At 40.1% G+C, this 24,358-nt stretch overlaps 1 protein-coding gene across 2 annotated transcripts in view; it reads left to right on the top strand.

Annotated features, from left to right (window-relative positions):
* The window catches only part of LOC133634189 (heterogeneous nuclear ribonucleoprotein C-like), a 164,117-nt gene that overhangs the window by 132,494 nt on the left and 7,265 nt on the right, over window positions 1-24,358 (top strand). For both annotated transcript variants that reach the window (XM_062027274.1, XM_062027269.1), the window contains 2 exons: window positions 17,575-17,750; window positions 23,758-23,871. In XM_062027274.1, the coding sequence (XP_061883258.1) occupies window positions 17,575-17,750; window positions 23,758-23,871 (290 nt within the window). The remainder of the gene's footprint in view (window positions 1-17,574; window positions 17,751-23,757; window positions 23,872-24,358) is intronic.

Below are 24,358 nucleotides of genomic sequence, written 5' to 3'. Positions count from 1 at the left end.
CAAAAAAAATTGGAAATTGTATTTTTAATTTGAATATAGGAAATAATAATAACATCATCGCAATAATCTTAATTATTGAGGATATTGGTTGATTTTGCCCCCACATTCAGTGAACTACAATTCAGCCAATAAAGAACTTTACTAAAATTAAATAATTATTCAAAGAGTTCCTATGCTTATTATTGTTCTTTAGAAACATTATAAATGGTGATTAATATATATATATATATATATATATATATATATATATATATATATATATATATATATATATATATATATATATATATATATATATATATATATATATATATATATATATATATATACATATATATGTAAATGTAGATACAGTATGTAAACATCCATATATGTATCTATTAACTTTTTATTTAAGAATTACCTGCCAACACTTTTTAGTTTATTGGTATTTCATTGTGAAAACCATTGAAGCAGTTTTCGCAAAGCTAAGTAGTTTTTTATTTTGTACTTCATACACTTACTGTACCAGAAACACCCAAACCCTGACCTTGTTTATAATAACACAAGAATGCTGTACCTTTACACCCTGTATTTGTATGCAGTGTCAGTACTGTTGCAGCAATTTCAATTCAACTTATAAATATACAACCTGACATCCTTAAATAATTATATTTCTGTCGAGATTAATCCAGAGTGCTTCTGGAGTTTCATCAGGCTTGCATAAATATTGAGCCATTTAGTGATTAATTGTACACGCGACATATTTTAAAAACTATGGTGGGGCTCTGTGTTACGTGATTGCTCTTGTTTGCAACAGTTGAGACAGGTCTGGAAAGCTTAGGACGGGGGTCGGCAACCTCCAGAGCCGCATGCGGCTCTTTAATTGTTCGTGTGCCGTTGTAGACCACAGCAAGCGGTACCCAACTTGCAAAGATTGTAAGAAATCCATTGGAAGAAGACAGCATGCTGTTTCCTTTAATTTGGACACACACATCTATAGCTTTGGCCATTCTAAGCCAGTAATTTCCAGGAGTTATCTCACCCTCTGAGAAGCCTCTGTTTTACTAATAATTTCCAATGTTGTAAAAATGTGTAGAATAAATATTACATTTAAACCTTTCTGTCACTGCAGATTTGTGTCAGCCTGCCACACATACTTATTTTGATAGTAGGCTATTATAGCTAATATAGACACTTACTGCACATCATGTAGTGCCTTCATTTTAAGACTTATATAAGGCTTTTATTTTTTTGCTGCTTCAGGCAGATTTTTTTTTTGTATTTTAAGTCCAATATGGCTCTTTCAACAATTTGGGTTGCCGACCCCTGGCTTAGGAGTTAAAAATTTGAGCTAGTGACTATATACACATTTTTGGACTGGATTCTCATTTCTGAGCCTTTTGTCAGTCAGTGTTCTAATTACTTTTTTTTAGGTTACCTTATTATCAGCTGTAGAGGAGCATTCCCTCTGCACAGTGTAAACTATAACCACCCTTATTACCACACATTTTGTTAAATTAATACCTCTCTGTTAGTGTCAATTAAAACTAAGCTTTATCATCTGTGGAAAGTATGTTTTATGCATTGGACATCATTAGATTGTGCAAATGTACTTAAAGGAGACTTATGATGATTGTTATGATCTTTTTTTACAGTATAAATGTTATTACAACGGTGGGTACTTGTGTTAAACAATGTCAAAGTGTCAAATCATTAGGTTCATGCATTTTGGCGTGAGCTTGCATGCAGTTTTGCATGCCTCTGAACGCTGTGTTGAAGAGTCTTTTTTTAACCATGTGACGTCACAGGGTGACGCACATACTTATATGGGCATCCTAATACACGCTCTTTATACCTGCATGGCCCCGCCTCGCTCCTCAGCTGTCTGAGCCAAACTGTTATGATTTCTGCCTGCAGCCTACTGTGTCATTCCTTCTCGTCTCATGCCTTCCTGCCTGCTCTGATGTCTACAATGTAAAACATATGTTGTTTGTTTGTTTGTCCACGACATTGTACACAGCATTGTTGTGTCAACATTGGCCAGTATGAAGTTGGATTAGGCGCTACATTCTGACAAAAACTATGACGCTACCGAATGCGACATTGCTGCTTGGTTAGAAGAAACAAAAGAGAAGGTAGAAGATGTCAGGTTCAAACACTGATGACATCTATTAATCAGACAAGAAGCAAGGAATCAATCAGAGACAGAGTTCAATTTAGCTCATGAGGAGAACGCATGGAGCCGGACCCTTAGTCACAGTCTCGCCCTACGCTCTAAGGTCCAGCTCTTGCGTCCCTCTTTTTATTCAGGAGTTCCACAGTTAACAATACTAAGGCCGCCTCTAAAAGGAGTGGTCACATATTTTATGCAAAGCAGGTCCAGGACGCACGATACGTGACGGAATGTTCTGGGGGCCTTGTGATTTCGCCCCGTCACCGCTTCGTCTGTGTGTTGGAATCTTATCTTGTTGAGGTCCTTGAAGTCTCTGCCTCGTCCGCGTGCCGTCATCCCATCTTGGCTGAGGTCGGTTGAAGTCCTTGGCTGTTAGCGGGCTCAAACAAAGATAACATCTACGGCTGAGGCCACCCCTCAGACAAGAAGTATTTGTCCTTGCTCACATTAGAAAAAGTCCAACTTGAGCACAATAGCTAAATAACTAAAGCAACAGACTTTAAGCATACTGAAGTTAGTGTGATAATATATACATAATTATTCTAACAAGAATACAGTATTATTTTCCTCTAATCGTGGTATGTACACAATAACACGAACGTGCAACTTGCAGTGAGATAAATGCCTGTAAATGCAACTTTTTTAAGGCAGCTTTGTATCAATCCAAGAGTAGGCCGATGTAACGACTGTAAGTTTATCTTAGACCATGTCTGGAAAAAAATAGCGGCCATATTCGTCTTTAAGATATATTATTTAAGAGTGTACATTTTCAAAAGATACATTCGGATACTTTTAGAAAGGTTGGGGCTTTGGTATTCAAAAAAATTGTAGAAGAAGTTGTATTAGCACTGAAAGAAGTTTTGGCAACAAATAAATAAAAACATTGAAAAAATACAATATTTTGTGGATGTTTTCGATGCCAATATTCATGTTTTTGTACACTTTTGTTTTTTTGTGTTTCAAATGTTTTTTATGATCGCTTCTCTATTTTTTACGATTTAGTTTCTTTTTTTTCGGTTTCGCTTCTTTTTATTATAGTATCAAAATAATGGGAACGTTTTAGCGCAAGGGGCGGGCGCCTGTGGGCGGGGCTTATAACAAGTTTAGCCGGAAGCAGTTTTTCTGGATTGTAAAAACACCGTAAAAGAAGAAATGAAGACCGATGGCGTCTTAATCAAGTGTAAAAGTTAAGACATTTTCATGTTAACCTAGCCCTTCTTTTAGGATGTAGTATAAGCGGTACAGACATTGATTATGTATTTTTAAATTATCCATGTTTGTCTCGATATAGCCGTGATATTTGGCAAAACTCTGTAAGGAACAATACTTTGTTACATTTCCACACGAAGAGAAAAGAGCGACTTCAAAATGTAAGTGCAGCTGTATTCACTCATATAAAACATTTAACACCAGACATATAAAGCTTGGTGTGACATGAGTAACCAATTTCTGTGAAAAATTCGAGACTTTGACTATCGTAATGTTGAGCGACCTCCGGCAGTTCTTCCTCTAGTTCCCCGTAGTGTTGTGTCGTTCGCGAACAATTCGTTCGAAAGAACGAATCTTTTGAGTGAACGTACTGAACCGAATCACTTCATGAACTGATTCGTTCCTTTCTCAGTTCAGTTGAGCTCCGCCGCGACCATGCCGGTATGAGTGGAACTGGCGCATTCTGTGACTCACTGAACCCTCGACGTCGGCGAACGACGCAGCCAATGAGAGGGCGGGGGGAGGGACTGAGCGAACGATTCGTTCACTGCGGATTAACGACATGAATCAGTCAGTGAACGACAACGCTCTCACTCTCTGCTCTGCGGGGGCGGGGGGTAAAGTGTAGGGCAGGCTGTTTTGAGAAAATTTAAAATAAAAATAATAACTAATGTATGTACACATACATAGGCTATTATTTACACAGTTATTGTAACAAAAATAAATTTCTCCTTGGGGATCAATTCTGATTCATATTATTATTATTATTATTATTATTATTATTATTATTATCCATTCTACTGCAACTGTTGTTGTTGATGTTGTTTAGAAGCTATCATCATCATTATAATGATGCTGATTTGCAGAGGTGTGGACTCGAGTCACATGACTTGGACTCGAGTCAGACTCGAGTCATGAATTTGATGACTTTAGACTCGACTTGACAAAATGTAAAGAGACTTGCAACTCGACTTAGACTTTAACATCAATGACTTGTGACTTCACTTGGACTTGAGGCTTTTGACTTGACATGACTTGCTACTTTCCCCAAAACCCAAAGATTAAAAAGTTATTTGGGAGCGCTCCGTATCTTTCATTTTCTACGTCTGTGTCTATAAGCGTGTGTGCTGCTTGTCAGCTGGTGTGCTGTCAGTACAATAGCCAATCAAATTAGATCTACGTTGTTTTCATCCCACAGCTCTCATCCAATCAAATTGCAGGACAACCACCGAACATGAGTTGTCAAACAACGCGGCAGTGAGAAACAATTATGCCAAAGTTGGTTTCGTTCGGGTATAAAAACTACGACTTGGTCAACAAAAAACGAATTGCCGTATGCAAATCACGCAGTTCGAATATTACAGACGGAGACGCAACAACTTCCAACTTCGTTCGACATTTGAAGTTCCACAAAGAAGGGTACGTTTTGAATGTAAGATAACGTTTATTGGCTAAGTAACATGACTTTTATTTGCTGTGTAGTTAAACCAGTGAGGCTGTAAACTCACTGCTAACGTTATAACCATAGACATCTTATAAGGGTACGCAGCATTGAGCGCTACTGCCTATTGGCACAGACGAGACGCGGCGCCGCCATCTTGGAGTGGTGATCCGCTCCACTCAGTGCAATTCATTTGGCAGGAGCAATGAACTGTCAGCGAATTTAATTCATCTTACCTCACTGAATACCACTGATTTTCACGCGCTTTTTTTGTCAAACGTGTAGCTACGATAACGGACACATGCTTTGGCGTTTTTATTATTCATAGTTTGCTTAACAGTAATATAATATTCTTATACGCTATAAATGGCCAGACGTCCGAGATCAAAACTGGGAATATAATCCCACAGAAGGGGGAAAAAAACGGTCAGCTATTTTTAAGTTGAAGAAACAATATGATTAGGTTATATATACATGCGTATATCCTACATAAACAATGTATGAATACATTAGATATCTATATATCTTAGGGACCTATAGACTGCAGCAGCAGAGAGTTTATTCTGTCTTGACACTTTGTATTGATATTTTCTATTACATTCTTCCCTTAAATGATAATGTTTACAGTGATTGTTTTATATGCATTTTTTATGTATGTCGCTTTGAATAAAAGCGTCTGCCAAATACTTAAACATAAACATATATAAACACCTGAAAGTCTTTATATCAGCTAAAACCACCAATCTGTTTCACTGGATTCAGAATAAAACCAAATGCTGTCTTACCCAACAATGTTAGTATTTGAATATTGTTACTTGAAGACTTATTCCTGGTTACAATTATACTGTTAAGAAAGTATTGTCTTATATTTTGCCTAAAATGAGAATGCATCATAATCAGTGGCGGCTGGTGAATTTTGTTTTAGGTGGGGCTGAAAGTTTGTAAACCAAACCCCTGTAGGGGGGTCATCTCCCCCGGAAGATTTCTTTGTGATTTTCACATACAAATATTGAAGATCTTTGCTCCTTCTCAACTCTGTGGTTATATTATTTTCATAAAATACAACCAATAGTATGTTAATGTTTGTTTTTGCAAATGTGTTTATTCTGTAAAGGAATGAGTTAAATGTTTAAAATTGTTTAAACTATTAAAATGACTGGTTAATAGTGCTATTATGAATTGCAATGTCAGCACTATTTTTTTCCCTGCAATTTCAAATGCACTTGTTTTAATAAATAAATACAGTGTTTTAAAAGCATACACAATCTGTGTAAAAATATTAGTCTTTGGTTAAAAGGACTTGAAAGGACTCGAAACTCAAAATGCAGGACTTGGGACTTGACTTGAGACTTTCTAGTCTTGACTTTGGACTTGACTCGGGACTTGCCTGTCTTGACTCGGGACTTGACTCGAGACTTGAGGGCAAAGACTTGAGACTTACTTGTGACTTGCAAAGCAATGACTTGGTCCCACCTCTGCTGATTTGCAATTAAACTGTACTGCAGAAGTGATTCGGTTCACGTACTGAACTGCGGCCACAGTGTGGCGCTGTGTCAGTCACTGATTCTAGTGATTCAGTACAGTCAAAAGAACTGCAGAAGTGATTCGGTTCACGTACTGAACTGCGGCCACAGTGTGGCGCTGTGTCAGTCACTGATTCTAGTGATTCGTACAGTCAAAAGAACTGCAGAAGTGATTCGGTTCACGTACTGAACTGCGGCCACAGTGTGGCGCTGTGTCAGTCACTGATTCTAGTGATTCAGTACAGTCAAAAGAACTGCAGAAGTGATTCGGTTCACGTACTGAACTGCGGCCACAGTGTGGCGCTGTGTCAGTCACTGATTCTAGTGATTCGTACAGTCAAAAGAACTGCAGAAGTGATTCGGTTCACGTACTGAACTGCGGCCACAGTGTGGCGCTGTGTCAGTCACTGATTCTAGTGATTCGTACAGTCAAAAGAACTGCAGAAGTGATTCGGTTCACGTACTGAACTGCGGCCACAGTGTGGTGCTGTGTCAGTCACTGATTCTAGTGATTCAGTACAGTCAAAAGAACTGCCGATCCCATGAAAACAAGCCACATGAAAACAAACGCACGTCCCCATTATCTCAACACATAAAGTTATGAGAGTAGACTACTAGTCTACTAGCAGTCTACTGGCGGGGGGTAAAGTGTAGGGCAGGCTGTTTTGAGAAGATTTAAAATAAAAATAATAACTAATGTATGTACACATACATAGGCTATTATTTACACTGTTATTGTAACAAAAATAAATTTCTCCTTGGGGATCAATTCTGATTCATATTATTATTATTATTATTATTATTATTATTATTATCCCTTCTACTGCAACTGTTGTTGTTGTTAGATTAACGCGAGTCCCTATTTTTTTATTTTGGGGGGGGGGGGGGGATTCGGTGAACAAATTTTTTGAACGAATCATTTTAAGGAACTGATTCTAGTGATTCAGTACAGTCAAAAGAACTGCCGATCCCATCACTAGTTCCCCGGGAGGGGGCCTCAAAAAATAAATAAAATGTCATGTCACCTTACTGTAAAAATAAACTGTGGGGCCGTTTTTCCATTTACAGTAATACACCATGAAAATAACAACTGTAGAGTTTATTGTAGAAAAAAAACAACTAGCTGCTCAGTTGCCAGAACTTTACCGTAAATATGCTGTAACAAAAAATAATAATTTAATTTCTTGCAACTGAGCTGCCAAGTTGTTAACGCAAAATTTACAGATTTATTTTACGTAAAAAATGACAAAATAATCAAATGCATAGGCAATTGTGTAATAATGTCATGAGGCAAATCCTATTAGTTTGTATTTTCATGTATACGGTTACAAGCCGCCCTATGAGGGCAGCCCTAACTACGATGTGGACCTCAATGACACCTCTGATCTAAAGGCAACACCTCCACACACGAGCCGTTTGCGGGCAGACAGTTATAAATGTGAGAGCAAAATATATGCAAAATTTACACGAAAGCATAGCCAATTCATATTATCAATACCAGTGTTTCTTAACCATAGGGCTCATTGTTGGGCTGCGAGCGCCCCCTAGAGGGCCGCCAAAAAATATCAGTTTCTCAGCTGTGGTCCGCAGTTGTAATACTCTCCCAACCGAGCCACATCTTCCCATCAAACCATCTCTTTAATTTGTTCATTTCTTCTGTTATTATTTGTATTAGCTTCTGTGTGTTTACCTCGTACAAGGCGCTGTAATCTATGGCTCTCCAGTGTTGTTCGCAAACGCAAATCTTCACTTCCCATACTTGTCTTCTTTCAGGGTTGTGGGGAAAGACTTTTTTCAGGGTTGTGGGGAAAGACTTTCACAAATCCCACTGGTGGAGCAGCGAGAAAAACTAACATGGAAGCGCCACAAACACATAACATGAGCTGGCAAAGTTAGTTGCAGTCATGGCGCTCTGTAGTCACGTGAGTACCTTTTGACCAACCATTGAGGAGATCGCCTGAAACCAAGTTGGCCATGCTCTATTCAGACACGACTCTGTCTTAAACCAGAGCCGTGTAAAGAGAGAGTATGGCCAACTTGCTTTCAAAGCTCGCAGAAAAATGGTGTCCTGTAGTCACGTGAGGGGCTCTTGACCAATCAGAGCGAGTATGGCCAGAGGATCTCTAAATGATTGGTCAAAAGATCCTCACGTGACTACAGAGCGCCATCTTGCTGCCAACTTTGAAACCGAGTTGGCCATACTCTCTCTTTACACGGACGGTTCTGTCTCAAACAAGCAGAAAAAGTCTGGAGCTAGAATCACAGAAAGATTTCTTAAGCGGTAGGCGGCGTGGCTCAGATGGCAACTATAGCAACTTGAGGTTCCTGGTTCGTACCCAGCTTCTGCCATCCTAGTCACGGCCGTTGGACAAGACACTTCAACCACCTTGCTCTTGATGGGTTGTGGTTAGCTCTTTCATGACAGCTTCTGCCATCAGTGTGTGAATGTGTGTGTAAATGGGTGAATGTGGTTAGATTGTCCTCCCTGAGATCGGTAGGTCGTGAGTTCAATCCCCAACCGAGTCATACCAAAGACTATAAAAATGGGACCCATTACCTCCCTGCTTGGCACTCAGCATCAAGGGTTGGAATTGGGGGTTAAATCAGCAAAAAACATTCCCGGGTGTGGCCACCACTGCTGCTCTCTGCTCCCCTCACCTCCCAGGGGTGAGGGTGATGGGTCAAATGCAGAGGATAATCTCACCACACCTAGTGTGTGTGTGACAATCATTGGTACTTTAACTTTAACTTTAACTTCATAATGTAAAGCGCTTTGTGTACCGTTGCAGGTATAGTAAAAGAATATATAAATACAGACCTTTTACCATTTAAGCACAACAATTATTACTATAGTGGTGAAGCTGTATTTTTATTTGCACTTTAATTTTATTGAGAGTTTAGTTAAGAAATATACTATACATTTAGTTCATTTATTTCAGCACAACATAACAATGGGTATTTTTGTCAGTTATTTATGAGTCCCCTTATTCAGTATATTTGGTTAGTATTTAATTTTCTAATCAGCCTGACCTAAGCCTAAGATGTATGTGTCAAATAAATAATAATGTTTGTACTGTACTGGAGTAGGTTAGATATAATTAGTGAACACAATTAAAATCATGAGTAAAATTACTAATTCAGTGTTAATATTTGAATGGTGTGAGAAGTGTGTTAAATGTAAATTATAATCATCATAGAGTAGTCCCCCTTTAATGCTGTGACTGGTACAGTGGGTGGATCATTGCTATCAAACTATTGACCTTGGGCCTATTGATTTGCAGTAGTAATGTTTGTTAATCATTTCTTGCAGTGTAGCAGGTAGTTTCAAAGACTGCAGCTCCGCGGAGTGACTTTGTATTGTTTGTCCTAAACTGAAATTGCTTAGGGACCTTCATATATCCCCCAGGCCTACACACAGACACACACACACACAAACACGCACACACAAAAGCACACAACACACACATTGCTGCTCTCTTGCTTTGTGTATTAACTGTCATACTTTCCTCGTTGCTGTTTTCCTTGCTCTGCATTTCCTTGACTTTGCTCAGAGGGGCAACACCCGCCACTGATTTTCAATTTGTTTTAACACAGTGCGTGATTACCCCATGCTGCTGGCGAGCACAAGTGACAGCTCTGTGCATGTGTGTGCATACGTGTGTGTTTGTGTATCCACTGTGTATGCACATTTTGACATGTAAGCGCTGCGGGAACTGCACACGTTTGCATTTTCTGCACTGGTGTTTTCTTGTTAGTGCACATAAGTATAGTGATACTGAGTGAGGTCAACTGTTATTGTCCTGTGTCCTTTCACGTCAGCATGAAGGTAAAGTGTCTTTCAAACATGAAGATAACGGTTTCGCTTGACAAAGCGGCTTTCCGTGTGGGGTCTAATCCATGGAGACAAACACACTCTCACACACATACTTTTCTGTAATCCTCTCTCGTCGTCTGAGCTTCCATTCTACACGATGACACTTCAGAGCCAGCGTAACAACACATTGTCTGTGTGTGCCCCTGCTAACTGCTCTGAGGGACTTTAAACTCCTGTGAGCCTTTTGGTCCCTGTGTCTCCTCACAGGGACAATGCTCAAAGCCTCTAATCTTGCACTTTTTTGGCAGTCCTAATACACGCCAACCCCGATGTGACACAGTGAAGCATGTCCGTGTGTGTTTGTGTGAGTCTTGAGTGAGTGTGTTTGCTGCTGATGAGCACAGTTTGTCTTAGCGCTCTCGTCTCAGCAGAGAAGCTTCGGGGAATTTCAGAGTGGAATCGCAGAAAAAACACTTATCAGACCTGTGAGTGATTGACTGGCTAACGACTCAATCAGTAAACCTGCATTAAATCCTCGAAGCAAACTGCTGGCCTCCCTCTTGCCGTCAGCCAGCAGGCCCTCTCTCAGGTTCAACATCAATGACCTTTTACCGCATGACCTCAGCTCTAACCTCTAAGGCTATGTCTACACTAGCCCGGGTAACCCCTTAAACGAATAATTATTTAGCCTAAGCCCCGTTTCAGCCACACCAATTCATCGTTTAAGGTTCCCCTCTTTGGATATTTGTTTACACGGGTAAGTGCGCTGTCTATTTCTTGAATCTCCGGCTCTTAGCTTTGTATGGATTCATTGATTGTTTACAAACTGAGTTTGGAGGGGAAGTGACGCCAGAAAGACCGCGCCCCACACAAGAAGTGACGTCAGAAAGAACGCGTCACAGCCAGCTTCATAATAAAGCGGTTTCGTAACTCGGAGGTAACCACTGGAAATATCAGGTGGCTGATATCGAGCTAGCTGAGAAGGAGAAGATGAAAAAGAAAGTCCCCCGGCGTCCGGCGTGGCTCCGTTGGGAGAGTGGCTGTGCCAGCAACCTGAGGGTTTCTGGTTCAATCCCCACCTTCTACCATCCTAGTCATAGAACCTTTATTTAACCAGATAAGAAAACCCATTGAGATCAAGATCTCTTTCACAAGGGTGACCTGGCCAAGAGGTCAACAGCACATGTCACAGAGCAGTTTCAAAAATAATACATTAAGACATACATTTTAAAATACATAAGAGAACTGTAAAACAACAGAGATTTACATCTTTAAAAACACAGGCACTGTGCAAACGTCTCTCGCTGTTTGTCCCTCAGGACAGAACGGAAGGCTCCAAATGGAAGTAGTTCTGTAAGTTTCAGTTTAGTCTGCAATGCATTCCATGCCATAGGGGCAGCAATGCCAAAAGCTATTTTGCCAAATTCAGTCCGTACATGAAGAACAGTTAAAACATACAAATTGTTAGAACGTAATGCATAAGAGCTGCTTTTTCTTTGTAACAGAGTACACAAGTATGGAGGTATTAAACCTAAAAGAGCTTTATAAATGATAGTCAGCCAATGTGTGTATCTGCGTGCACTCAATGAAGATAAGTCTGACTTCATATACAGTTGACAATGGTGGGTGAGACTACGACAGCCAGTAACAAATCTTAGAGCTGAATGAAAAACAGTGTCCAAGGACTGGAGGCATTTAGATGAAGCACTAAAATAAAGCACGTCTCCATAATCAATTACAGGCAAGATAGTTGCTGTCACCAATTTCTTTCTGACTTTAAGAGAGAAGCAGTTTTTATTTCTAAAAAAGAAACCAAGCTTTACCCTAAGCTTAGAGACCAAGTTGTTAATATGGGCTTTAAATGAAAGCTCCTGATCAAGAGTAAAACCCAAGTACTTGTAATTTAAGACCTGCTCTATAGGGTTTCCATTTGATGTTACAATATTTGGAATATTTTCCAGTAGCACCCTTGAATGAGAGAAAACCATTACCTTGCTTTTATCTGTATTTAAAACCAATTTAAGATCAAATAAGCGAGCCTGGATGACATCAAAAGCAGCTTGTAAAAACTCAAAAGCCTGAGTGATGGAGGTTGAACAGCAATAAATAATGGTGTCGTCTGCATAAAAATGGTACATTGCATTTGACAAATTATTACAAAGATTATTTATGTAGATAGAAAATAAAATGGGCCCCAGCACTGAGCCTTGTGGAACGCCTTTGGTAATGTCCAGTAATGAAGAGGTGGTCCCAGCCACCTGTACACGTTGTGTTCTGCTGGAGAGATAGTCTGTGAACCAAGCAGCTGCATTTTTAGATAATCCAACGTGATGAAGGGCTTGAATTAACAGACTGTGGTCTACTGTGTCAAATGCTTTTGAAAAATCAATAAATAGGGCGACACAATATTTCTTGCCGTCTACAGCCTCGATTAAATCATTGAGGACCTTAAGAGCAGCTGTAATAGTGCTATGCTGTTTTCTAAAACCAGATTGAAATGGAGATATAATATTGTTTGATTCTAAAAAAATCCTCTAGCTGGTTACTGATGATCTTCTCAAACAATTTTGCTGAAATGCATAATTTAGAAATTGGTCTGTAATTATTTATATTTGTGGGTTCACCCCCTTTTAGCAGGGGAAGAACAAAGGCCGATTTCCAGATTTTTGGAATGCTTTTACTTGTTAGACTTAGGTTAAAAATATGCGATAGAGGCTCAGCAACAAAATCAGCAGCCAATTTTAAGAAAAAGGGTTCAATTTGGTCAGGTCCTGCTGCTTTAGTTGTGTCCAGGCTCTTTAGTGCACTGTTTACCTATTGATACAGGTGTGAACTCAGAAGTGCAGGTGCTGCGTCTATTTACAGCCTGTGGTGTATTTGGTATATTAACATTAGTTAAACCAACATTTGACAATTGAGGATTCAACGACTCAAACAAGGATCCGGCAGAAACAAAATACTCATTAAAACAATTTGATATAGTTGTCTTATCAGACAAAGTACCAGATTGAGTAATTAAAGGACTTGGAAAGTCATTTGTTGTCACATGTTTTAAAGAAGGTTTTATGGTTTGCCAAAACTTTTTGGGATCATTTATGTTTTTTGCATTCATGCAGGTAAAAATCAGACTTGGCCCTCTTAACAAGCGAAGTACATTTATTTCTAAGCTGGCGAAAGCTAAGCCAGTCAGCCTCTGTCTTTGTTTTTCGAGCCCTGGCCCAAGCAACGTCTCTCTCTTTGAGAAGGTTTCCAATTGCAGAGGAAAACCAGGGATTATTTCGACCTTTAACTCTAAGTTTTCGAAAGGGAGCATGTTTATTGACTATACGTTGAAATTCATTATAAAAGTATTTCAACGCTATCTCAATGTCATCAATTAAAGCAACTCTGTTCCACTGAAAGGCAGCTAAATCGTATATAAAAGCTGGGAGGCAAAAGTTTTTAATATTTCTTTTGCATGTAATAGTGGGTTTTGATTTTGGTAGCTTGCAGTTTCTTACAGCTGCAATTGTACAATGGTCACTCGAGTCATTGGCAAACACCCCAGTGCCAGTGTACTTATGGGGAGCGTTGGTTAGAATTAGATCAAGTAAAGATGATTTTGAGGAGTTTTTAGTATTGGGTCGAGTTGGGGAAGTGATTAATTGAGTTAAGTTTAGTGAGTTGCATACAGCTTTAAGGTTATCAGAAGAGGAAGTCAACCAGTCAAAATTTAAATCACCAACCAAGAGAAGTTCACTAGCATTTAACCCACTCATAAAGGATTCAAGCGAGGCAAGGGCTTCAGTGGAGGCAGAGGGAGGTCTATAACAGCCTACAATTGCGAGAGGTTGGCCATGTGAGAATTCAAGCTGCAGGGCAAGGAGTTCAAATTGTTTAGTGATTGACAGTGATGATAATAAGGTAACATTAAATTTGTTTTTGATATACATAGCCACTCCTCCACCTTTTCGAGGACGATCGCATCGGAAGACATTATATCCATTTATAGCAATGTCCTTGTCAGAGACTGCTTTGGTTAGCCAGGTTTCTGATAAGATAAATATGTCTGCATTGGTTGTTTGAATCCAGATTTTGACTAAGTCTAATTTTGGCAGTATACTTCTAATATTTGAATGAATTAAACCAAGACCTGACCTATCTCTAAATTCATCAGGAGTACTGATGTTGTACAAAGCTGGGCCTGGATTTGGTTGCACATTGCCTGATAGAAGAAGTAAGAGCAATATAAAAATGTTTCGTTTCATATGGCAAGGTAACCCGATGACAACATTACTTGGCTTCACAATGTCAAAATGAGTAATTTCAGAAGGAGAAAAACATCTATTTAACACAGAAATACACCATAAATGAAGCTGGTTAGAATTATTTAGCACTGACCCACATGTAGATATCAATAAGCTTTGTGTAAATGCTGTAGTTTCATAGGACCAGGTGATTGTTATTGCGTTCGGTAGAGTCAAAGGTTGGTGGAGCACCTGGTCAGGTACCCCACTACAATTGCAGAAAACAAGTCCAGGAAAAAGCATTAATATTAAATACAGAGCTTTTGTCAAAGTCATTGTTAAATTGTTTTACTACCTACCCAGGTCCAATATTCAAAGTTCAGATGTCCAGGCTACAGCAGTTGGAAGGCCAAGCTAAGGCTAGCAGAGGCCCAGCCTTAGTCAGTCTGAGGCTAAGATAGATCCAGGCTGTGGCAGATGGAAGGCCAAGATGAAGCTAGCAGACCCAGTCTGTAGGCAGTGAGAGGCCAAGCTGGGGCTAGGTTAGAGCCAAGCTGTGGCAGATGGAGGGCCAAGATGCAGCTAGCAGACCCAGACTGTAGGTAGTGGAAGGCCAAGCTGAGACTAGGATAGATCCAAGCTGTGGCAGATGGAAGGCCAAGATGAAGCTAGCAGATCCAGGCTGTGGCAGATGAAAGGCCAGGATGAAGCTAGCAGATCCGGTCTGCAGCTAGCAGATCCTGTCTGTAGGCAGTGGAAGGCCAAGATGAAGTTAGCAGACCCAGTCTGTAGGCAATGGAAGGCCAAGCTGGGGCCAGGATAGATCCGGGCTGTGGCAGGTGGAAGGCCAAAATTTCAGCTAGCTAAACATCTCCTGGCTTCAGCAGGTCAAAGGCCTCCAGATTTCCAAATCCAACAAAAGCAGTCAGAAATGCCACTTTTTGGAAGTAAGCCTTCATTCATCAATTGTTACGCTTAAAACTAGTACAATTTACTTAAATTGGCTAAAAAATAAATTAAAACAGATAGAAATTCAGACCAATTTGACAAGCAGACAAACAAAAGACAGTGCTGTCGGCCATCTTGGATTCCACACAGAGTGTGTCATGTCCGTTGTGTCCTTGAGCAAGACACTTCACCCTTGCTCCTGATGGGTCCTGGTTAGGGCCTTGCATGGCAGCACCCGCCATCAGTGGGTGAATGTGGAAATAGTGTCAAAGCGCTTTGAGTTCCTTAAAAAGGTAGAAAAGCGCTATACAAGTATAACCCATATGGAGGCGAGTCATCCAGACATGCCTGTGTTTCTCCTTCCGTCTGTACAGATGCTTTTGGAAATCACACATGAATACCTTAAGTGAAAGAAATGCGCGATTGCAACTATTTCAGATACAACACATCTCAGACGGCAAGAAAACTTTCGAATGTCCAGGTCAGCTGTGATTCTACTTACCAAAAAACTTTGTCCATTTGTCGAAGGAAAGGCAACGAGAATGCGGGCTGCCGTGGATGTAATAAAAAAAGGTAGCGTGTGCTTTGTATTACTTGGCCGCCGAGGGAAGACTACGAAAAACGGTGAATGCTTTTGGACTGGCAAAGCAGACTGTATCAGTTATTGTCCGCCATGTATGTTGCGGACTCAAAGTCTAGGTCAGTGGTTCTTAACCTGGGTTCGATCGAACCCTAGGGGTTCGGTGAGTCGGCCTCAGGGGTTTGGCGGAGCGACTCATAGTGTAAATAAAAACTTCTTCCTATCGGCGTATTATGGATACTCCCAAAGAATGTTCCCTCTAATTTTCCATCTGATGTGTAATTTGTTGTGAGTTCATGCACTGTGTTGGTTTTGTTCTTTGAACAAGGTGATGTTCATGCACGGTTCATTTTGTGTAAAAAACATATAACTTTGTCTTGAATTTGAAAAAAACAAAAACATTTTATTTTTCACTAAAGAAGGGTTCGGTGGATGCACATATGAAACTGGTGGGGTTCGGTACCTCCAACAAGGTTAAGAACCACTGGTCTAGGTCCAGAGTATATAAAGTCACCAAAAATGAATGGACAATGAAAGAGGGAGGAGTGTCCTGACCAGATATCTAGATCCTTACATTGATTGATGTAAAATATTATTTATCACATTGTTTACTTTCACGTGTCCATTAAACATTTGATTAATTTATGATGGCTCAGGTGTGATTCACTACAATAGGGCCCCACAGCACACTTGATTCCAGTTAATTGAAATACCACAACACTGGATATTGTTCAGATAAATTAAATTTAAGAACTTGCACACAAAGCAACACTGGAGGTGACTATGACGTACGCATTTTCCGCACACGCGTACTAGGTCGTGTTGGGCCGGCGGACATAGGGGGAGGGTCTTAAACGACCATCGTGTGTGTTGACAAGGATAAAGTTAGGTGGGATTTACCCTGGATAACCCTAGCCGGCTTAGTGTAGAAGGGGACTAAGGTTGCTGTACCTTACAGAAGGAAAGCTAATTACAGAGTCGGTTCAGTGTAGGCATGTATTTTTTTGTACAATATGGTAGGGCTTACTCCTCTCTGAGCTGCCACCTTATCGTTGTAGAGGAGTTTGCGTGTTCCAATGATCCTAGGAGCTATGTTGTCCGGGGGCTTCCATGCCCCTTGGTAGGGTCTCCCAAGACAAACAGGTCCTAGGTGAGGGATCAGACAAAGAGCAGCTCAAAGACTTCTATGGAAATGCAAAAATAAAGACTCTGATTTCCCTCGCCCGGACGCGGGTCACCGGGGCCCCCCTCTGGAGCCAGGCCCGGAGTTGGGGCACGATGGGGCCCAGCCAGGCATAGCCCGAAGAGGCAACGTGGGTCCCCCCTCCAATGGGCTCACCACTCATGGGAGGGGCCATAGAGGTCGGGTGTGTTGTGAGCTTTTAATTTATAGCAATAATACATTTTATTTTTAAAATAACTTTTTTTTTCTTGCACAGAAAACTGTGCAATGTTTCCTTGTTGGGTACCTTCATGCACATACTAAAAACAGCCTGAAACTACTGCATACCCAAAATAGGCGCTCATTAAACATAAGTTTTTATGTAAAGTTTAATTCCCTGGTATTATTTGATAGTAATTTGCCTTTTACAATATTACTCAATTGATATTTTTCATTTACAGTATTTTTTGTAAAAATATTTTCTAATTAACAATTTTTCTATCTTTTTCATTCTAGGGTATATGACTACCAGCGTGTCCCAGCATCCATGTCTCCTCTGCCCTCAATGGGACCGAACCTGTCCAAACGCTCCCGTTCCTCCTCCTACTTGTCCTCTAAGCAGAGACGCAGTCGAGACAGGTCCCACTCCAAAAGCTGCAGAACCCACTCCACCAGTTCCTCCACATCCAAGTGTGGGTAGTACGCATGTGTTTTATAGAGAAAAGTTAGAGATTGACCGATGTGTTTTTTCAAGGCTGATACTGATACTGATAATTAATAGTAGTCAAGGAGGCCAATAACCATATTTGGAGCCGATATTCATTTGCAGTAACATTTATTTAAACATGAATAGTATATGTCAGTAAACAGCTGGACAAGGCTTTAGGTTGTTTTTTTTAACATTATTATTGAGGAAACGTCGCACCAATAGCAATAATGTTTAATGTGGCGCTAATGTTGTGGTGAATTTAGCACCAAACAACATCAGGGGATTTTACAAACACCTTTATTAAGTGTGTCTAAAAGGAGTGTCAACATTTGCATTTCAAAATAAGGGAAATCTCCTTGGAAAATCTTTAAAAATATGTGATTTCTCTACATCACAATACCTCGCCATCTACTCAATTTTTATAGCAGTTTTTGGATTTGATACATTGTAATGTTTTCTCCTGAACTATTGTGAACATTTAAATAAAATACATTCTAGGCTCCTTCACATAGCTTATAGATGAGACATTTTTTAAGCAGGCTGACATCATTTCTTCCTGTATGTTACTGAAAATATGGAAATGCTGCCTCTTCTTCTTTACTTATACAATAATTATCATATTTGTCAATATAAGTTATTATATAAAGTTGGAATTTTGGCAGGGATATATTTTCTGTCATCTTAAAAAAGAACTGCACTTTCTGTAGAATTGTGCCTATCGTTTAAAATCATTATAAAAGACATGACGACAAATTTATTTTTTTAATGCATTCTAACTCGTAAATAAGTGTAAATAAAAGTCTGCCTACAAAGGAGCTAATGGGAGGTCCTCTAATCCGCCCATAATACCTGATTAAAAAAACAAGCCAAAAAGCGCCAACAATACTCCATTTACATTTCGTGACCTGAATATTATATAAGTATTAGTGATATTGTTATTATAAACACTAACGCAGACAAACTATTTATAGTGGTGCCGTGATCACTAGCTTATGTGCTTATGTTGACATCTTCGGCTGGTGAGCTGCTTCCTCGCCTCGGTCCTTGTGAAAGTTTATTCTACATCATAAATCATGCCTCTCACCTTGATAGTAGAAGGATGAGGACGTGTGCTGACAAGTTGACACCCTTTGACGGCCTATTTAGACCCAGAAATGGCGAGACAGACCTGAAATGACGCTTGGTTCTACCCCCCTTTTCCTCACGAGGATGATGAGTCATTCTTCATCTAAATGGAAATATAATAAGATTCTATCAGTCGGCATCCTAATGACAGCAAACATCATACAGTAAGTGATGTTTTCATATGTATGTTGGCTATCATGAAGCCGCCGTATGCTTAAAATGTGCAAAATACATAAATATTAAATGTTATTGCAAATGTGCCTGTTACTACATTACAAATATACCGTATTTCCTTGAATTGGCGCAGGGAATATAGTATTCGCACGTCTAGAATTACTGCCGGGTCAAACTCGTTTCTCAAAATAATTAACGCATGCTTGGCCTTATCGCCGGTTTATTATTGAAGCTGGATCAAATTCGTTTCGCAAAATATTAATTTTATTATCGCATGTCTGTAATTTTCGCCGGGTCAAACTCGTTTCGCAAAATATTTAGCATATGGCTAGAACTTCCACCGGGTCAAATTCGTTACGTCACGAGTGACGCATCTGTCCTCATTTTCAAAATGGAGGAAACTGCTTTCAGTAGTTTACAATCGCACAAAGGAAAAAAGATAAAGAGCTTTTCAGTAGGATTTAAGGTCCAAGCTATTGAATACCTGTACAGTAGTGATGGGTTGATGAGGCCTCATGAAGCGTTTCGACACATTGCAAAACTGTATTGATACTGTGTCGATACTGTGTCACTAAATACTGACATCTGCTGGACATTAAAAATCCCTACAGGCAACCTATGGACCGACTCAACTGACACTGATTTGATGACCTAGTATATACAATAATATAAACCAAGTCATTGTATTTCATTTAGGATTATTTCATATCTTCATTTAAATAAAAATATATTTTTATCTTTTTTAGATACAGTCAAATAATGTGAGCATGTATCATGACTAGGATGGTAGAAGGTGGGGATTGAACCCCAGTAACCGATTGCTGGCACGGCCACGCTACCAACTTCGCCACGCCGTCATTCCTGTACCTTCTCTAGTAACAGTAGTGATGGGTCCGGCAACACAGATGCATCGGCGCATGCGTCGAGCTCATAGAGCGAAACCCTGTGTCGGTGCGCGTACCGCTTTTAGAAAGTCACGTGACCGATCATGAGCTGCTTTGGTCACGTGACCGATACGCGAACTGTATCGCACTGACGCCTCCTCTGTGCCCTGTGAGCAACATTCCCTCTAAGGTGCGCGCCTGCGCAATTGCGCAGTGCTCAAGCGTCCTCCGCGCACACCGTGCGCCGCACAGCCAATATATGCCGCGCACCAAATCAAACCCATCTGAATTCTAAACAAAATAAACACATAAATGCAACTTTGAGTGACAGTGACAACCTAATGGTGTTCGTCAACAACACTGCGCCGCTTCCTAATAAACACAGTTTGGCGCGCAGGCGTCAGTGCGATACAGTTCATGAGCGGTCACGTGACCAGAACAGCTCATGAGCGGTCACGTGACCAAAACAGCTCGTGTTCGGTCACGTGACTTTCTAAAAGCGATACGCGCACCGACACAGGGTATCGCTCTATGAGCTCGACGCATGCGCCGATGCATCGGTGTTGCCGGACCCATCACTACTGTACAGTATGCTAAAGAGAACAGTAAGCAGCTATGTTTTATTAATATACCGTAGCTGCGTGTGTGAAATACTGTATAAGTCATTAAATGACTCCCGCCTCCTGGTGGTAGAGGGCGCTGCCGCGCTAGTGATCCTTCTTGCGACTTCCGGTACTGCAGAAGAAGTGAACACACGCAGCAAGAGATTTTTTTTTCTGTCCTCTGCCTGAACTTTTAAAATGGAGGATTACATACATAAAATAAAACAGTTTTCTAAACTGGACTTTCAATCGAAGCAGGAAGTAATAATTAAAGGAATATCTCCATCGAAACAGAGACTTTTAAAACTGAAGAAAGAAAATAAGGAAGACTTCTATAAACAAGTTATCGATGCTTTTGGTCAGAAGGAGCTGCAAATGGACTCCATTTATAAGTACAGGTAAGACCATAATAACGTTTTTTTTAATTAAATGTGCTTTTCATGATGGTATGCTTACATCACACTCAAAGCGCACGCCTAAATTTTATGGATTCCTTTTGGTAAACGCCGGAGTGAGAAGAGGTTTTAAAATAATTACCGCATGCACGGCCATCCCGCCGGTTTCCGGTAAACGCAGGTGTGACAGGAGGTTTTAAATTAATTAACGCCCCTGCGGCTATTCAAGGAAATACGGTACTTATTTGTTGGCAGAATAGAGCGACTTCTATAAACTCCATTGTAAGCAGACTTTTTGATCGCATTGATTTACTAATTAGAATCCATACAATAAAGAACAATATATGTGTTCTTGTCTTACATAAGGATTGTGAATGATAGGCAGAATTCCAAAAAAGCACAATTCCCCTTTAATGTTGCGTTGTAATTTGATTGAATCACGTAACATGAAACTCGCCACGCTCCTTCAGCCTACATTCCGAGTGCTGTGGACGGAGGATTGTACGTTGCAGTAGTAAAAAAACAAAACGTAACCAGTAAAAGAGAAGGACAAAAACTGGATGTCCAGGCAAAAAATTTAAGTTTTGAAAGCTAAGCAGAAGAGCTCAAGCCGTACTAAATACTGGTATCATATTTTGTATCTGCTAATGTAGTTTGAAAAAAAAAAGACAGTAATATGTCAAAATGCCAAATATCGGCGCCGATAAACAGTCGATCTTTAATGGAAGTACGGTCGAAGTGTAGCAAAAGTCACAGGTAAAAAGACAAGGTTTCCTGCTTCACACAGATTGTTTGACCCAAACACAAATCTAAACTCAGACACGCAGATCGCAACACAGACAGACAGATGTTTTCTTTACACACACACAAATCACAAAAAGGACGCAGAGATTGTTTTTACACACTCACAAATCCAAACATAGACACATGGATCTGAATATACACACACAGATTGAAATACGCTTTTGCAAATTGTTTGCTACAATAGTACTTCCGTATTTGACAATATGTACAAAACCCAAAACCAGTGAAATTGGCACGTTGTGTAAATCGTCAATAAATAAAAAAATACAATGATTAGTAAAGCCTTTTCAACCTATATTCAATTGAATACACTGCAAAGACAAGATACTTAACGTTCGATTTGTTTTTTTTTTTGCAAATATTAGCTCATTTGGAATTTAATGCCTGCAACATGTTTCAAAAAAGTTGACACAAATGGCAGAAAAAGACTGAGAAAGTTGAGGAATGCTCATCAAACACTTATTTGGAACATCCCATAGGTGAACAGGCTAATTGAGAACAGGTGGGTGCCATGATTGGGTATAAAAGCAGCTTCCATGAAATGCTCAGTCATTCACAAACAAGGATTGTGAACAAATGCCTGAGCAAATTATCAGTTTAAGAACAACATTTCTCAGCGAGCTATTGCAAGGAATTTAGGGATTTCACCAGCTACGGTCCGTAATATCATCAAAAGTTTCCGAGAATTTGGAGGAATCACTGCACGGAAGTGGCAATGCCAGTGACCTTCGATCCCTCAGGCAGTACTGCATCAAAAAGCGACATCAGTGTGTAAAGGATATCGCCACATGGGCTCAGGAACACTTCAAAAAACCACTGTCAGTAGCTACATTTCGTCGCTACATCTGTAAGTGCAAGTTAAAACTCTACAATGCAAAGCGAAAGCCATTCATCAACAACACCCAGAAACGCTGCCAGCTTCGCCCGAGCTCATCTAAGATGGACTGATACAAAGTGGAAATGTGTTCTGACGAGTCCACATTTCAAATTATTTTTGGAAACTGTGGAAGTCGTGTCCTTCTGACCAAAAAGGAAAAGAACCAGTTCAAAAGCCAGCATCTGTGATGGTATGGGGGTGTATTAGTGCCCAAGGCATGGGTAACTTACACACCCGTGAAGGCACCATTAATTCTGAAAGGTATATACAGGTTTTGGAGCAACATATGTTGCCATCCAAGCAACGTCTTTATCATGGACGCCCCTGCTTATTTCAGCAAGACAATGCCAAGCCACATTCTGCACGTGTTACAACAGCATGGCTTCGTAGTAAAAGAGTGCGGATACTAGACTGGCCTGCCTGTAGTCCAGACCTGTCTCCCATTCAAAATGTGTGGCGCATTATGAAGCGTAAAATACCATAACGGAGAACCCGGACTGTTGAACAACTTCAGCTGTACATCAAGCAAGACTGGTAAATAATTCCACCTGAAAAGCTTCAAAAATTGGTCTCCTCAGTTCCCAAACATTTACTGAGTGTTGTTAAAAGGAAAGGCCATGTAACACAGTGGTAAAAATGCCCCTTTGCCAACTTTTTTGCAATGTGTTGCTGCCATTAAATTATAAGTTAATTATTATTTGCCAAAAAAAAAAAAAAAGTTTCTCAGTTCGAACATTAAATATCTTGTCTTTGTAGTCTATTCAATTGAATATAAGTTGAAAAGGATTTGCAAATCATTGTATTCCGTTTTTATTTACGATTTACTTAATTGGTTTTGGGTTTTGTACAATCACTGTCCACAGTATTAAGAAGAGTACGAAAAATAACAGACATTAACGCTTCTGTGACAGCATCAATCGACTCAGCATTGTGTTGGTGAATTTCTTGGACCTCATTAGATTGTCATGCTGGGGCACTAAGCGGATATACTGTCAAATTGTGTTGGAAAAAATCCCTGCATTAATTAGAAAGTGATGAGTGCTGTAAGTTCACAGAAGTGTTTGTTGGAGTGGTTCTACTGTTTTTTTACATGTACGTATGTCACATGGTGCTTCCTGTCTCTCTGCAGTGGGCACGGAGGAGTTGCAGGTGATTAAAAAGGAACTGACTATGATCAAGACACAGATTGATGGACTGCTTGACAGCCTTGACGGGATGGACACACACAAGAATGACCACAAAGGTGAGCCAGTCATTCAGAAAGACTGGTGGCAAAAGAAAGGTGCCGAGGTCAAATTATACATCATCTGCTCTCCAAAACATTTAGACTCTTACTCCAGCAAATGCTGTATTTTCATATCTGCTCCATTTAAGCCATCATTCAACATTGGGGCTGCAGAGGGGACGATGGACAGATCGTTTCACCTGACTAATCAATTTTTCTTCCAGTCAGGAATTTTAAAATGTTGAACAAGGTCGATACCAAATGCATTGGGAATATGAGGACTTTTGGCAGTTTAATAATATGCTGAACAAACAGAGTGGTTGAAAGCACTGTGACAGATGAGGCCTGAAAAAGCAGAACAATACATGATTGGAACAGCTCAGTGGAATTCTTGAGAGCTATTGCTGCCCCCTTATGGCCAGCTGTGGCAATAGCGGGACAAAATGTTAATGTCCTTTGAAAGGAAATTAGTTTATTTAACGGATCATAAACTAAAACACAGCTT

Source organism: Entelurus aequoreus, linkage group LG02 (genome assembly GCF_033978785.1).
Source record: "Entelurus aequoreus isolate RoL-2023_Sb linkage group LG02, RoL_Eaeq_v1.1, whole genome shotgun sequence".
In the NCBI taxonomy this organism is placed as follows: domain Eukaryota; kingdom Metazoa; phylum Chordata; class Actinopteri; order Syngnathiformes; family Syngnathidae; genus Entelurus; species Entelurus aequoreus.
The sequence above is the reverse complement of the archived record's forward strand: the minus strand, read 5'-3'. Positions and strand labels throughout refer to the sequence as shown.